A 15,198-nucleotide genomic window follows, 5' to 3' on the forward strand; every position below is an offset into this window, starting at 1 on the left:
GCTCGTTAACGGCTATGGGCGCCGGCCGTGACTGCAAGCTGTTGTTCATCAGAGACTCCTCAGCTGCAGAGTTCAATGATGACCCCTGTCCACCGCTGAAGCGCCTACAATGGGCACATAAGCATCAGAACTGGACCATGGAGCAAGGTGGAAGAAGGTGGCCTGGTCTGATGAATCCCGTTTTATTTTATATCATGTGGATGGCTGGGTGCGTGTGTGCCGTTTACCTGGGGAAGAGATGGCACCAGGATGCACTATGGGAAGAAGGCAAGCTGGCAGAGGCAGTGTGATGCTCTGGACAGTATTCTGCTGGGAAACCTTGGGTCCTGGCATTCATGTGGATGTTACTTTGACATGTACCACCTAGCTAAACATCCCCGCAGACCAGGTACACCCCTTCATGGCTGAAGTAATACTTGGGGTAGTAATGGTCGAGGATCAATGATCACACCGGGTTATAGAACTCAGGTTTAATCGTGGCTCAGTAGGCAGACGTAATAACCATACATGGTAGTGGTGTAACCATAATAACAGTCCGGGTAGTACATAACACCTAGTGTAGTTCCAGTGGATATACATAGCATTATATCACTACATCCCCCCTGTTTAGTTTTAAATTTTTAAAGTATCAATATACTCTAGAACATTCGGTTATATAAACCAACATATCACACAATTCCAATGTGGTACAACCATTGATCAGCATTGTACAGTCATTACACAGAGATTGCCTTTTCTTCTTCTTTTTTTTATAGACAACACACTCAGAATTGTCCATCTCAAAAAACAATAAACATATTCAGAGCCCTTCTTTTGTGTGTGATTGTCTCTACTCATAGTCCTTGTAGTGAGCTGGTTTGGAAACAGCTCTTCCATATCTTGTGTGTACTGTCTTGTGTGTTTCACAGGTTTGGCTGGAAGAAGTTCCAGCTGCATGAGTGTCCCGTTGAGGTTCTGTGAAGCGGGTTCTTGCACTCCTCAGTGCATGGGGGTAGTGAATTTCCCGCAGGTGGCTCCTGCCACGTCTGAGTTTGTTCCCATTTGATGTTTGCACAATGTAGCTCCTTGGCTCATTGCACTTTTGTACGACGGTGGCTGGATACCAAGTCCCTTTTTCCTTGTTTAGGACAGATACGTGCTGTCCGGGACCGAGTGGAGGTAGTTCTCTGCCGCTGCTGCGGTCATGATGTTCCCTCATGTTTGCTGTTCTCTGCTCCAGGTGGAGTCGGTTTTCCTCCTTGCCTGGGTCCCCTCGACTCGGCAGCAGGGTGGTGACTGGCCTTCCGAAGATCAGTTCTGCTGGTGATGGTAGTTTACTGTCGATGGGTGTTGCTCTGACCTGTAGTAAGGCCACTTGTATGTTACCTCCTTGTCTCATGGTTTTCTTCACAATGGATTTGATGTGTCGCACATGCCTCTCAATGAATCCATTGCTTTTTGGATGGTGGGGTGAGCTCGTCACGTGCCTGATTCCCCAGTCAGCCGTGAATTTCTGGAACACGTGCCCTGTGTACTGGGGTCCATTATCTGTAAGTATCTCATCAGGCCTTCCAAAAAGAGACATGTACATTTCCATTTTTTGTGCAACTGCCCGGCTGGACACAGGCATGGGCATTTCATCCACTAGAGGGAACTTAGAATATCTGTCCACAATCAGTAAATACTGATGTCCATCGATCTCGAATAGATCAGAAGCTAGGGATTGCCATGGTTTTGACGGTGTGTTGTGTGGGTTGAGAGGTTGCTTTGGATTTGCATCCTGATGTTCCACGCTTACGCTACATGACCTGCAGACTCTTTCGATGTCATCGTTCATTCTGATCCAGTAGACACTTTCTCTCGCCAGTCGCCGTGTCTTTTCGATGCCCTGGTGTCCTACATGCAGCTGTTCGAGTATAGAATCAGTCATGGAGTCTGGGATGAGCACCTGTCTGCCTTTGAATATGACTCCTGCTTCAACTGCGAGCTCATCAGCTATGCTGACGACACCATCGAGCCCCTCCAGGATTTGGTCCATCTTTGCCTGGAAGAGATCTTGAGAGACACTGAGACCAAATGGCAAACGTTTCCAGCAGTATCTACCAAATGGAGTTCGGAATGTGGTTAGCAGTTGTGACTCTTCCTCTAGGTGTATTGACCAATATCCAGCTTTTGCATCAAGTTTGCTGAATATTTTTGCATTTGCAAACTTCATGTTCAGTTCCTCCACAGTAGGAATTTTTGTGTGGGCATCTCCTAAGGCTGGCATTAAGCTTTTGGGGGTCTAAGCATATACGAAGGGAACCGTCTTTCTTTGTGCTGTATGCCAGACTCGAGCACCAGTCTGTGTGCTGTTCTACTTTTCTTAACACATCTTGTTCGACTAGGTTATTCAGTTCATCTTTCAGTTTGTCTTTCATGTGAATGCTGCACTTACGTGGTGGGTCTATGAATGGTTCAGCATCCTTTTTCAGGAAGAGCTTGGCCTTTCCACTGAAGTTGCCAATTTTGTCAAACTGGTCTGGGTATGCTCTCTTTAGGTCTGCACTGTTACATTACATATGGTCATTTTGGGGTTTGTCTGTCTTGTGTTGACTTTTTTCTGGTTTGCATTTCCTTTCTCATTCACTGCATCTACATTGACAGTCACTAGGTTTAACAGTTCACATGTTGGCAGCCCAACTATGGCTGGCCCTAGTACGTCTACAACGTAGAACTTTGCATTGATCCATTTGGATTCTTTGTACTGGCATGGAATGTCAATGGTGCCTAGGCAGGGGATGGCGTGACCACTGTATGCAGATAGCCTCCTGTTGGTTTTCTTCAGTCGTTTCTGGGTGCATGCATTTTCACCGTACATCTGCTTGAAGGTACGTAATGGGAGTGTGTTGCCTGACGCACCTGTGTCTATCTTCAGACGTAGTGTGTATCCACGACCAGGTAGGTCAGGTGGTGTCACCTTCAGGACTTTGTTGATTTGGTTTTGAAGCATCCTATAAAAACAATGTGAAGCTGAAGTGTTTTCATCCCGTTGTAGCTTGCTGTTAATTTAATGCATTGTGTTTTGATGATTTTAATGCATTTGTACATGCTTGCATTTGTGTGTGCATACATGTATGTTTGCGCAGGTAACATCCCCGCCAGTGGAACAGGCACCCTTCAGATGTACCTGCTGGACATAAATGACAATGCGCCGCATGTCTTCCCGCCCGAGGTTGAAATGTGTGAGAAGCCAGACCCGAACGGCATCAACATCACAGCCAACGACCCGGACCTGGCACCTAACGCCGGCCCTTTCGCCTTTGAGCTGGCCAGTCATCCTGCAGGCGCACGCCGCAACTGGACGCTGACACGCCTCAGTGGTCAGTATGCTGTTGCATTTTGTCAAGTTTCATGTTTGTCTGTTTTACTCGACCAGTTTTAGCGTTAGCACACAAGACTGAGTGCATGCTGGGGGTGTGAGAGTATATGAAGAGTACTTGCAGCCGTCTTAAATTCATTTTCAGCACATCCCTGGTATCTTAAGTCGTTATATGATTTTTTTCTCAGAAAAAGTGTCAATAATTGTTTCCAACCAGCCTCAATTTCACAGTGAGGAGCTCAATCGTGTCTGTAGGGACGCCCAACCAAGCCAGAGGTAACACGGGGATTCGAGCCGGTGATCCCCGTGTTGGTGTGTGCAATTGAATAGAACGCTACACTACCCGGATGCGGAAGCCCTTAGTAACCATTACATGACCTTACCTCTAAACTTAACAACTGTACCTGTGGTTGCCATCGCCTCTGTGTGAAAATGTACTTTTGCACATGACATTTTCAAGTGGTGTCATTTGTACTGCTTGCTGAGAATGTGACTTGGCAGTCCTCCCCAGTAATGACACCACCAGAGACATGAAGTCACACTGTGGGCTAGGCAGTTTGCACCTGGTGCTCCACTCCAGAGGTTTCAGAGACAGACTGCCGACTCTCTCAGCCCCCAGCTCTGCTGTCATCTAACCTGCCTTTCACCCTGCATGGCTGAGGGAGGGATTTAGAAGTCTGCAGCCCTCCCTGGATCAGCAGAGGGGGTGTGGAAGAGTGGGGTGATTGGCCAGATACAATTGGGGAGAAAAGGGGGAAAAATGAAAAAAGAAAACAAGTTATTGCAGAATTACAGTGTAAAAACTGTGGAAATCAAGACTTTGACCACATGTGCTTTTCAATGTTTGTACGACTGTATAGATGAGGCCTGACTTCAAATAAATTCACTTAGTCATTGGAAGCTACTCAGTAACATCACTATAACTATGAGGCCCTGTGTGTCCATCTGTCAACCCAGCCATCTAGCCTCTGTTAAAATCTCTATTTATGAATTTATCCATCCATTTCACTTTATTTTTCTATCCCTCTCGCTCTTCTTGTTAGGAGAGTATGCCCGGGTGCGTCTGCGTATTGGCTTTCTGGAGCATGGCATCTATGAATTGCCCATCATCATTACAGACTCAGGCAATCTGCCCATGTCCAGCACATCCTATCTGCGGGTCAAGGTCTGTCAGTGTGATCACCATGGGGACTGTGTAGACCTGGATCGCATCATGGCAGCTGGACTGGGCACTGGAGCTATAATTGCTATTCTCATCTGTATTATTATACTACTTGGTGAGCCTGCCTCACAAACACACACACACACACACACACACACATACACACATGTACTTGTGCACTCATAACACAAACATTTGTTACAACTTCTCTTGTGAGGACCTTAACATTGACCTACATTTGGCCCTCAGTCCCTGAACCTAACATTAACCCTCTACTTACTGGAACATCCTCCCTTTCCTCCACAAATGGTCTCCTTCTGTCAAAACATCTGGTCCCTTACACCGACCCAACTGTCCAATGAGGTCCTGGCTTATTTTGATTTTTGATTTTGAGATACACTACCGTTCAAAAGTTTGGGATCACCCAAACAATTTTGTGTTTGCCATGAAAAGTCACACTTATTCACCACCATATGTTGTGAAATGAATAGAAAATAGAGTCAAGACATTGACAAGGTTAGAAATAATGATTTGTATTTGAAATAAGATTTTTTTTACATCAAACTTTGCTTTCGTCAAAGAATCCTCCATTTGCAGCAATTACAGCATTGCAGACCTTTGGCATTCTAGCTGTTAATTTGTTGAGGTAATCTGGAGAAATTGCACCCCACGCTTCCAGAAGCAGCTCCCACAAGTTGGATTGGTTGGATGGGCACTTCTTTGAGCAGATTGAGTTTCTGGAGCATCACATTTGTGGGGTCAATTAAACGCTCAAAATGGCCAGAAAAAGAGAACTTTCATCTGAAACTCGACAGTCTATTCTTGTTCTTAGAAATGAAGGCTATTCCATGCGAGAAATTGCTAAGAAATTGAAGATTTCCTACACCGGTGTTTACTACTCCCTTCAGAGGACAGCACAAACAGGCTCTAACCAGAGTAGAAAAAGAAGTGGGAGGCCGCGTTGCACAACTGAGCAAGAAGATAAGTACATTAGAGTCTCTAGTTTGAGAAACAGACGCCTCACAGGTCCCCAACTGGCATCTTCATTAAATAGTACCTGTTAGAGCCTGTTTGTGCTGTCCTCTGAAGGGAGTAGTACACACCGGTGTAGGAAATCTTCAATTTCTTAGCAATTTCTCGCATGGAATAGCCTTCATTTCTAAGAACAAGAATAGACTGTCGAGTTTCAGATGAAAGTTCTCTTTTTCTGGCCATTTTGAGCGTTTAATTGACCCCACAAATGTGATGCTCCAGAAACTCAATCTGCTCAAAGAAGTGCCCATCCAACCAATCCAACTTGTGGGAGCTGCTTCTGGAAGCGTGGGGTGCAATTTCTCCAGATTACCTCAACAAATTAACAGCTAGAATGCCAAAGGTCTGCAATGCTGTAATTGCTGCAAATGGAGGATTCTTTAACGAAAGCAAAGTTTGATGTAAAAAAAATCTTATTTCAAATAAAAATCATTATTTCTAACCTTGTCAATGTCTTGACTCTATTTTCTATTCATTTCACAACATATGGTGGTGAATAAGTGTGACTTTTCATGGAAAACACGAAATTGTTTGGGTGATCCCAAACTTTTGAACGGTAGTGTATTTTATTAATCCCCATGGCTAAATTCTTCTCTGCATTTAACCCATCCTAGCTCTGTAGGACTATTAACCCTAACATGCACGTTTTCTTGATGGTGGGGGAAACTGGAGCAACCAGAGAAAACCCACCACAGACACGGGGAGAACATGCAAACTCCGCACAGAGGATGACCTGGGATGACTCCCAAGGTTGGACAACCCTGGGGTTTGAACCCAGGACCTTCTTGCTGTGAGGCGACCGCGCTGATGCTTCCATGCCTCCTCATAATGAATTCTCTTCACTCCCTGTCAATGAGCCTAGGACACATTCTGTTCCTCACTAGCCTCCTGTCTTAACAATCTCCGCTTTCTAGCATCTAAGCCCGCTTGTAACACCCCCCACCCCCCACCCTAGTCCATGGCTCACTGAGGTCTTCAGAGAACAAAGGGCGGGGCTCAAAGCGGCAGAGAGAAAATGGTGTAAAACCAGAGAGTTCACTGAACTCAGTGACTATCAGTGTCTCCTAGCATCATTCCCCTCTATCTTGAAAACAGCTAGACCACTTACTATCAGAACAAGATCTGTGCCACCACTTATGCTTGAAAATTTTGTTCTGCTTTTAAGTCACTCCTCAATCCGTCTCCTCCTCTGATCTCCACTCTGCTCATTCCAGACATGTTCACCTCATACTTTACTGATAAGGTTTCTGCCATCAGTAACCAGTTCTCTGAGCCTGACCACCTCTGTCTGCCACTGCCATTTAACAGTATCTCACTCACCTTATTCTTCCCCCTGACCGAAGAGAAATCTTCTGCTGGACTCTCATCCCACTACCTGTCCACTGGGCCCGATACCATCCAACCTCTTACAGACCATTTCCCCCACACTTAACCCCACAGTCACACACATCATTAATTCCTCGCTTACAATGGGTGTGTTCCCATTTAAGCAAGCTCGGGTCACCCCGCTGCTCAAAAAACCTATACTCAACCCAGCCCAGGTTGACTACTACACACCAGTTTCACTCCTACCCTTTCTATTAAAAAATACTTGAGCGCACAGTCTTTAACCAAGTCTCTGAATTCCTTTCTGAGAACACTCTGTATGATCCGAATCAGTCTGGCTTTAAGCGAGGGGTCAGTCTACCGAAACTGCACTCCTGTTAGTAACGGAATCAGTGCGTTTGGCTAGAGCTGCTGGTCAGTCCTCAGCTTTATTGATGCTAGATCTGTCAGCTTCCTTTGACATGGTTAACCACCATATACTCCTCTCCACACTCACTGAGCTTGGTATCTCAGGATCTGTCCTCCACTGGTTCATGTCCTACCTCTCAAGGAGCTCTTTTAGAGTATCTTGGTGGGGAGATGTTTCCAATTCACACGGCTTATCCACAGGGGTGCCTCAAGGGTCAGTGCTCAGTCCCCTTCTCTTCTCAATGTACACCACCTCACTTGGTGCAATAATCCGCTCCCATGGTTTCTCATACCATTGCTATGCTGATGATACCCAGCTCTTCCTATCATCCCGCCAGATGACCTCACAGTCTCGGCACGGATATCGTCATGACATGCTGATACCTCTGCATGAATGAAAGAATACCACCGTCAGCCTAACCTATCTAAGACCGAGCTCCTTGTCATCCCAGCTAGTCAATCCATACAATAACAGATCAATATCCAGCTCAGATGAACCCAACTCATGCCCATAAAGTCTGCCTGAAACCTGGGTGTCATGATTGATGACCAACTAACCTTTAGGATTCACATAGCCTCGATTGCTCGGGCATGCCAATTTGTCCTGTATAACATCAGGAAAATTAGACCCAACTTTTCTGAGCATGCAGCACAACTCCTGGTTCTGTCTCTTGTAATATCATGCATTTTTCACTGCAACTCCTTACTGGCAGGTCTCCCTGCATGCACTTTCACACCTCTGCAAATGATCCAGAACGCGGCAGTGCGTCTGGTCTTCAACCAACCCAAAACAGCACATGTCACTCCGCTGTTCATATCCCTCCACTGGCTCCCAGTTGCTGCCCACATCAAATTCTAAACCTTAATGCTCGCTTACAAAACAGCAACTACAATGGCTCCCCCTACCCAAACTCCCTCATTCAGGTCTACACTCAGTCCCGCTCACTGCGCTCTGCCAATGAAAGGCACCTGGCACTTCCGCCACAATGGGGTCCTCAGTCACTAGCCAGACTCTTCTCTTCTGGAGTTCCCCGGTGGTGGAACGAGTTACCGAACTCCATTCGATCCGCTGAGTCCTTCTCCGTCTTTAAGAAGAAGCTAAAGACCCAGCTCTTTCTCCAAACCTCCACACCTGATGGCATTAATAAAAATACAAAAAAACAAAAAAGCTTCTTTGCTCCCTACACATTGCCTTTGTGCACTGCCTGTTGACACATATGTTCTATGGGACTTGAACCTAGTTTTTTGGCCCTTACTTGTGTTGCCGTCTCCTGGCTAGATCCTTGCTTGTATTGTGTTAACTCGCAGATGTACGTCACTTTGCATAAAAGCGTCTGCTGAATGAAACTGTAACATTGTAACATCATGATTTTCTTTCTTCTTAACATGTTCACACACACACACACACACACACACACACACACACACACACACATCACATCACATCACATCACATCACATCACATCACATCACATCACATCACATCACATCACATCACATCACATCACATCACATCACATCACATCACATCACATCACATCACATCACATCACATCACATCACATCACATCACATCACATCACATCACATTACATTACATTACATTACATCACATCACATCACATGCATGCTAACCCACGGCCCTTGTGATCCTGCCCGTGCTCCTCTCAGCTTCAGTACCACAGGCCATATCAGGTGCAGTACATGCTCAGACAGCACACTGTTCTACTTGCTAGACAGATAATCTCCCCCCCAGTTCCTCCATTAGCCCCTGTGCTCCCTCTCACACTCTGACAACCACACACATCCACATGCACACACCCTATAGTCATCCACCTTCAAAACCCACCCACATAATGAAGATCAAAGTGGTGAATACCCAGTCAAGATCCCTGCTGAATTCAAAAACCTGCTGATCCTCTTAAAACGCAGGAAAGCAAAGGTCTGAAGAAAAACTAACGTATTTTATGGCTCACATGAAGACTGCTGCTGCACAGGGGTTAACGCAGTCGCCTCACAGCAAGAAGGTCCTGGCTTCGAGCCCCGGGGTAGTCCAACCTTGGGGTGGTCCCGGGTCGTCCTCTGTGTGGAGTTTGCATGTTCTCCCCGTGTCTGTGTGGGTTTCCTCCGGGGGCTCCGGTTTCCTCCCACAGTCCAAAGACATGTACTAACTTGTCCCTAGGTGTGTGTGTGTGTGTGTGTGTGTGTGTGTGTGTGTGTGTGGGCCCTGTGATGGATTGGCGGCCTGTCCAGGGTGTCTCCCCGCCTGCCACTCAATGACTGCTGGGATAGGCTCCAGCATCCCCGCAACCCTGAGAGCAGGATGAGCGGTTTGGATGAAGGATGGATGGATGAAGACTGCTAGAATGACTTCATCCTGCTTTTATGTTTTGTTTAGCTTTCCACGTAATCTCACAATTTTCTTTCTCTTGCACCTGTCTTTCTCTCTCTGTCCCCCTACCCACACTCACCCCTCCACCAAACCCCCACATCAACCATGACCTCTCTCCGACGGTAGTCTTGCTGCTGTTGTTTACGATGTGGGTCAAGAGGAGAGACAAAGAGCGTCAAGCCAAGCAGCTCCTCATCGATCCAGAGGACGATGTCCGTGACAACATCCTGAAATATGATGAGGAGGGCGGTGGAGAGGAGGACCAGGTATCCAGACACACACACACACACACGAGGGGAGATGTTTTTCTTCTCCTGTTCTCTTCTTTTCTCTACTGAACCCTTTCTCCTTCCATCGTGTTCTCTTGTTTCTTCTCACATCTTTTCCCTCCCTCTTCCTCTCACACACAACCACCTTTCTACCGCCATAGTGTCTGGCAGGTGCATCACACATGTGTGTTTTGTCCGGCGCGTGGTTGTGTGTCCGGCTCATGGCTGTGTGTCCAGCTCGTGGCTGTGTGTCCAGCTCGTGGTTGTGTGTCCAGCTCGTGGCTGTGTGTCCGGCTCGTGGTTGTGTGTGTCCGGCTCGTGGTTGTGTGTGTCCGGCTCATGGTTGTGTGTGTCCGGCTCGTGGTTGTGTGTGTCCGGCTCGTGGTTGTGTGTCCGGCTCATGGTTGTGTGTGTCCGGCTCATGGTTGTGTGTGTCCTGCTCGTGGTTGTGTGTGTCTGATTAGAGGTCATTAACATTGTTTTTTTTTAAATTTCATTATGGAGGTAAGTCCCAACCACTCAACTCTACGTCAGCATTGGCTTTGCAAGGTTCAGGTGTGCTTTAAAACAGTAGGTGGTGTGTTGAGCCATTTTCAAACCATGAAATGCTGATTTTTAAGAAATGTCAATATTAACACCAGCGTTAATGTAATGTAATCACCGTACAGTCATATCATCCAGTTTACAGCTCAAAGAAGACGTGTTTAGCACCTCTTTAAGGTGAATGCTATGTAGTCTATCAACCTTTGCGAGATCCATAGTGACAACAAGAAGAAACATGGCAGAAGAGCTGTGCTCGCAAATGATTGACAGGCAGTAGGACCGCCTCATCACAGAGAGCTTCCTGATTGGTTGAGGTCTACGGGGAGCAGTGAGATGTTGAGATCCTGAATAGAGACAAAGGGTTCAACACAGAGGCTTGATTTCATCTCGTGAATTGCTCACAGCTGTAAGAGCCATATGAACTTCTTCACAAATATCCCTGAAAGAAAACTGCCTACCCCAGCTTTAAGTAACTAGGTTCAAAATGGGGGAACAAACAATAAATTAAATGTTAATTTGTACGCTGCAGTGTTGGACTGTATCTTGGAACAAGTCTTTTGTCAAGACATTACTAATGATTAGCTGTTACGGACTAGTCGGGTGTAGGGGTTAGGGGTCAAGCATGCGATACTAGTCCTAACCTGGAGTGTGTGGAAAAGATGAAAAACAAGGGGAGAAACAGGAAGAAGGTCTGACTTCCAAGACTAGAGAAATAGCAGGGAGGTGGGCTAGCTTACCGAGGTAGCAGGCTAGCAGTTAGCAGGTCCCTTCGACAAGGCATAGGCCTTAAGGGTCTCAGCTCCCGTAAGCGGTGGACTCCGTCTTGGTAGGTTAGCTCAGTTTAGGTTGATGGTGTTGAGCTGGAAAGGTGTGAACTTGAAGTGTCCTGGACAGCGTGTTCAAAATGGCGTATTCTGAGGTGTATGTATGCAAACTGCCGCCATTAATTAACTCCAGGGGATGTGCCAGCATCTCACAGTGACGTCCTCTTAGAAACACTGCTTAACCACGAAAACCAGTCCAAGTATGTACGAAAAGGAAGAAGGGAAAAGACAAATATAATAACCCCCCTCACTTCTAACATTAGCATAGCTAGCAGCATGCTTGACAATAGTGTTGCTTGTCATCGCTGCAGGCTTTTGAAGCACAGCCAATCCAAAGTGAAAGTAACAGGCTCCAGTTGGATGGCTGCAAAACACATAATTAACCATGACGGTTTGCTTCAGGCTTTGCTTATGTATGCAAGAGCTAATTATACCCATACATACACCCTCCACTACTCACATACTGTATACACACATTTCCTTTGTTTTTTTCAATCATCTGTCCTCTAGCTGAGATTAAGGGTGTAACAAAGGATCTTCAAAGGAGCTTAATTGCATTCTCCTTGACAAAAAATGTGTTATTTCTCTCCAACCAACCCTCCAGATTTACTGGCTTGGCTCCAAGCATAAAAGATGCCACTGCCAATACACAGTTCATTCTTTTAGCCCGTATTTAGTCAGAATCATCAGACAGTAACTGCTCTGTCTGTACAGCTACAGCGAGGGAGGAGGTTGCTGATGAAGTGTTAGAACTAAACAAGTGATGACTTGTTAATGATGGGCACAAATACTGCACGGAGCTGAGTAGGTTAATTTGGTTCTGAATCAAAAATCTTATTCCTCAATCTTATACCTAGCACAGCAGCAGCTCCTGAAGTGCTAAAATGTTGATTTAAAGCCTTGAGTGGTTGGACTAAATGAGTGTAATTAGTTATTGCCTCTTGGTTTCGGAAACGTGTGCACACAAGACTACAGGGCAAAGATTTGGAGTCATAGATGTTAAGACCAGTGATAGCACACGTCCCCATGGGGGATAGAGTTGGGAAAGATACCTTCCATGCGCCGACACCATTAATTATGTTTAAGATGATGCTTTGTGGTCTGTTTTTCTCTAACATATAACAGAGTATCATCAACAAACATTTCTACAGGCTTTCCACTGTTGTTCAAGGAAATTAAGGAGGTAATGAGATTATGCATCTGATGAGATGGATGTCCTTTTTTTATTATTTAAAAATGACCCTGCAAGCACTAGAATGTAGACTGTAACCCAAGTATTTAGAATGATATTTTATAAGCCTCTTTTTTGCTGAATAATGTGTGTATTCAAATATTTTAACAAGGGTATTGTATAAAATAATGTATAGTAACGTAAGTGGATTACAGATAGCTAAAGAACTAATTCTCGCTCTTATTCCTGACATCTAATGCATGCATAGACAGTAGAACTACTACTACAGTAGCAGTTCCTTTCTTACTGATGTTGCTGAAGGTCCATCCTCCATATTTGCCCTTGAGATGAAGTGCCATTGCCCATTGCTGTCATTACTGGGACATTTCAGTCCTGTCCACTGTTGCATCAATTAACACAGCCAGAGGCAACCCAAATTCAAAATCAAACATGTTTGGAAATCAATGTCTGCCCCTCACTCATCCATCCATCCATCCATCCACTATCCAAACCGCTTATCCTGCTCTCACCCGTCAAAAAGGCCCATAGTCTTTAACAGTTTGTGCTATACCAAAATCTGCTCCAACCACTGACCCCAAGTGCTCCCTGAGTTCAAATTTAATTTGATCCCGAATATTGTTTTAATTTTAATTTTAAATTAAATTCAGTTTTTTAATTAATTTTAATTAATTTTAATTACTTTAATTTTAATTTTAAAAAATTAATTAACTTTAATGGTCCCGAGTTCAAATTTGATTTAAATTAGATTGCTTTGTTAAATATTGAGGAAAGCTGGCTGTATGTATCTACCCCCGTTAAAGTGTCCTCAAAAGACACTAATGTCCCGCTTTCTCCAAGTTGTGCAGCTTCCGGCTGACCCTGTTGTGAAATGCGTGTTTATGGACTGCCGTGATGTGCAGTACATTATTTCTTTCTTGATTATTGCATTTCTTACTGTGCAGTGTGTTGCGGGTCACTAACAACGAGCATGGCTTCTCAAAAATTACAGTGGCACCGCTGGCTGGCTTTGGTGCAGGAAAAAAGTGGACAGGCAACATTAGCGACATGGTTTACATGTGTGATTATGTTCCAAACCCAGACATCAGTAAAGTGCAGGACACTGGATTTCATGCAGTTTACATAAAATCAATGTATCAAGCATTTCTTGTACTACTATACAACACAAAACATTTGTCTGCCCTTCAAACATGTGACATTTGAGGCGTCCGGGTAGCGTAGTGGTCTATTCTGTTGCCTACCAACATGGGGATCGGCGTTTCGAATCTACCTCCGGCTTGGTCGAGTGTCCCTACAGACACAACTGGCCGTGTCTGCGGATGGGAAGCCAGATGTGGGTATGTGTCCTGGTCCTGGTCGCTGCACTAGCACCTCTTCTGGTCGGTTGGGGCACCTGTTTGGGGGGAGGGGGAACTGGGGGGAATAGCGTGATCCTCCCACGTGCTACGTCCCCCTGGTGAAACTCCTCACTGTCAGGTGAAAAGAAGCGGCTGGTGACTCCACATGTATCGGAGGAGGCATGTGGTAGTCTGCAGCCCTCCCCGGATCGGTAGAGGGGGCGGAGCAGAGACCAGAACAGCTCAGAAGAGTGGGGTAATTGGCCAAGTACAACTGGGGAGAAAAAATTTGTGACACCGACCCAACTGAAATTGCTCTGTGCAGGTCTTCAGAGATGAAAACAATTGATTACTCTCTCAGACAAGGCGACTGAGTGCTTGATCTTTTAAAGAAATACTACTACTACTACTACTACTACTACTACTACTTTTGGCTGCTCCCATTAGGGGTCGCCACAGCAGATCATCTGTTTCCATCTCTTCCTGTCCTCTGCATCTTCCTCTGTCACACCAGCCACCTGCATGTCCTCCCTCACCACATCCATAAACCTCCTCTTTGGCCTTCCTCTTCTCCTCTTCCCTGGCAGCTCCATATTCAGCATCCTTCTCCCAAGATACCCAGCATCTCTCCTCCACACATGTCCAAACCATCTCAATCTTGTCTCTCTTGCTTTGTCTCCAAACCGTCCAACCTGAGCTGTCCCTCTAATATACTCGTTCCTAATCCTGTCCTTCTTCATCACTCCCAATGAAAATCTTATCATCTTCATCTCTGCCACCTCCAGCTCCACCTCCTGTCTTTTCATCAGTGCCACTGTCTCCAAACCATATAACATAGCTGGTCTCACTACCATCTTGTAAACCTTCCCTTTAACTCTTGCTGGTACCCTTCTGTCACAAATCACTCCTGACACTCTTCTCCACCTACTCCACCCTGCCTGCACTCTCTTCTTCACCTCTCTTCTGTAACCCCCCATTACTTTGAAAGAAATATTTTAAAGATCTTTTAAAGAAATAGTGACGCAATAATGGGGGCAGGAAGAAGCGAGTGTGTAAATAGCTACTGTCTGTTTATGGGGTTCTGACAGGGCTAATTAACATTTGCTGATTGTTTTGATATTGAGGTGTGGTACTCTTTAATTAGATATTGATTGGCACTGTCATAGTTCTCTGGGAAATGTTGTGGAACATTGAGAATCACTCAGGTAGACTTGTATTACTTATAAAAGTAAGTGTGTGGATCAGCTATAGTTTGGTGTAGGGTTTTTCGTGCGTGTGTAGGCATGTGGGTTCCCATGTTCAGCTCTTCTACTCTAACTCCTGCTCTTTTGTTAAGGCTAAGCAAGTGACAATAAAGAATTGGGAGCAAAGCTGT

General features: G+C 45.5%; 1 protein-coding gene across 1 annotated transcript in view; it reads left to right on the plus strand.

Moving 5' to 3' along the window:
- Positions 1–15,198, plus strand: part of LOC130109768 (cadherin-2-like) — a 231,148-nt gene that overhangs the window by 210,180 nt on the left and 5,770 nt on the right. Inside the window, exons 12-14 of the mRNA XM_056276750.1 lie at positions 3,108–3,341; positions 4,384–4,617; positions 9,788–9,927. Coding sequence (XP_056132725.1) covers positions 3,108–3,341; positions 4,384–4,617; positions 9,788–9,927 — 608 coding nt within the window. The remainder of the gene's footprint in view (positions 1–3,107; positions 3,342–4,383; positions 4,618–9,787; positions 9,928–15,198) is intronic.

The sequence above is a fragment of the Lampris incognitus genome, chromosome 3 (genome assembly GCF_029633865.1).
Source record: "Lampris incognitus isolate fLamInc1 chromosome 3, fLamInc1.hap2, whole genome shotgun sequence".
In the NCBI taxonomy this organism is placed as follows: Eukaryota; Metazoa; Chordata; class Actinopteri; order Lampriformes; family Lampridae; genus Lampris; species Lampris incognitus.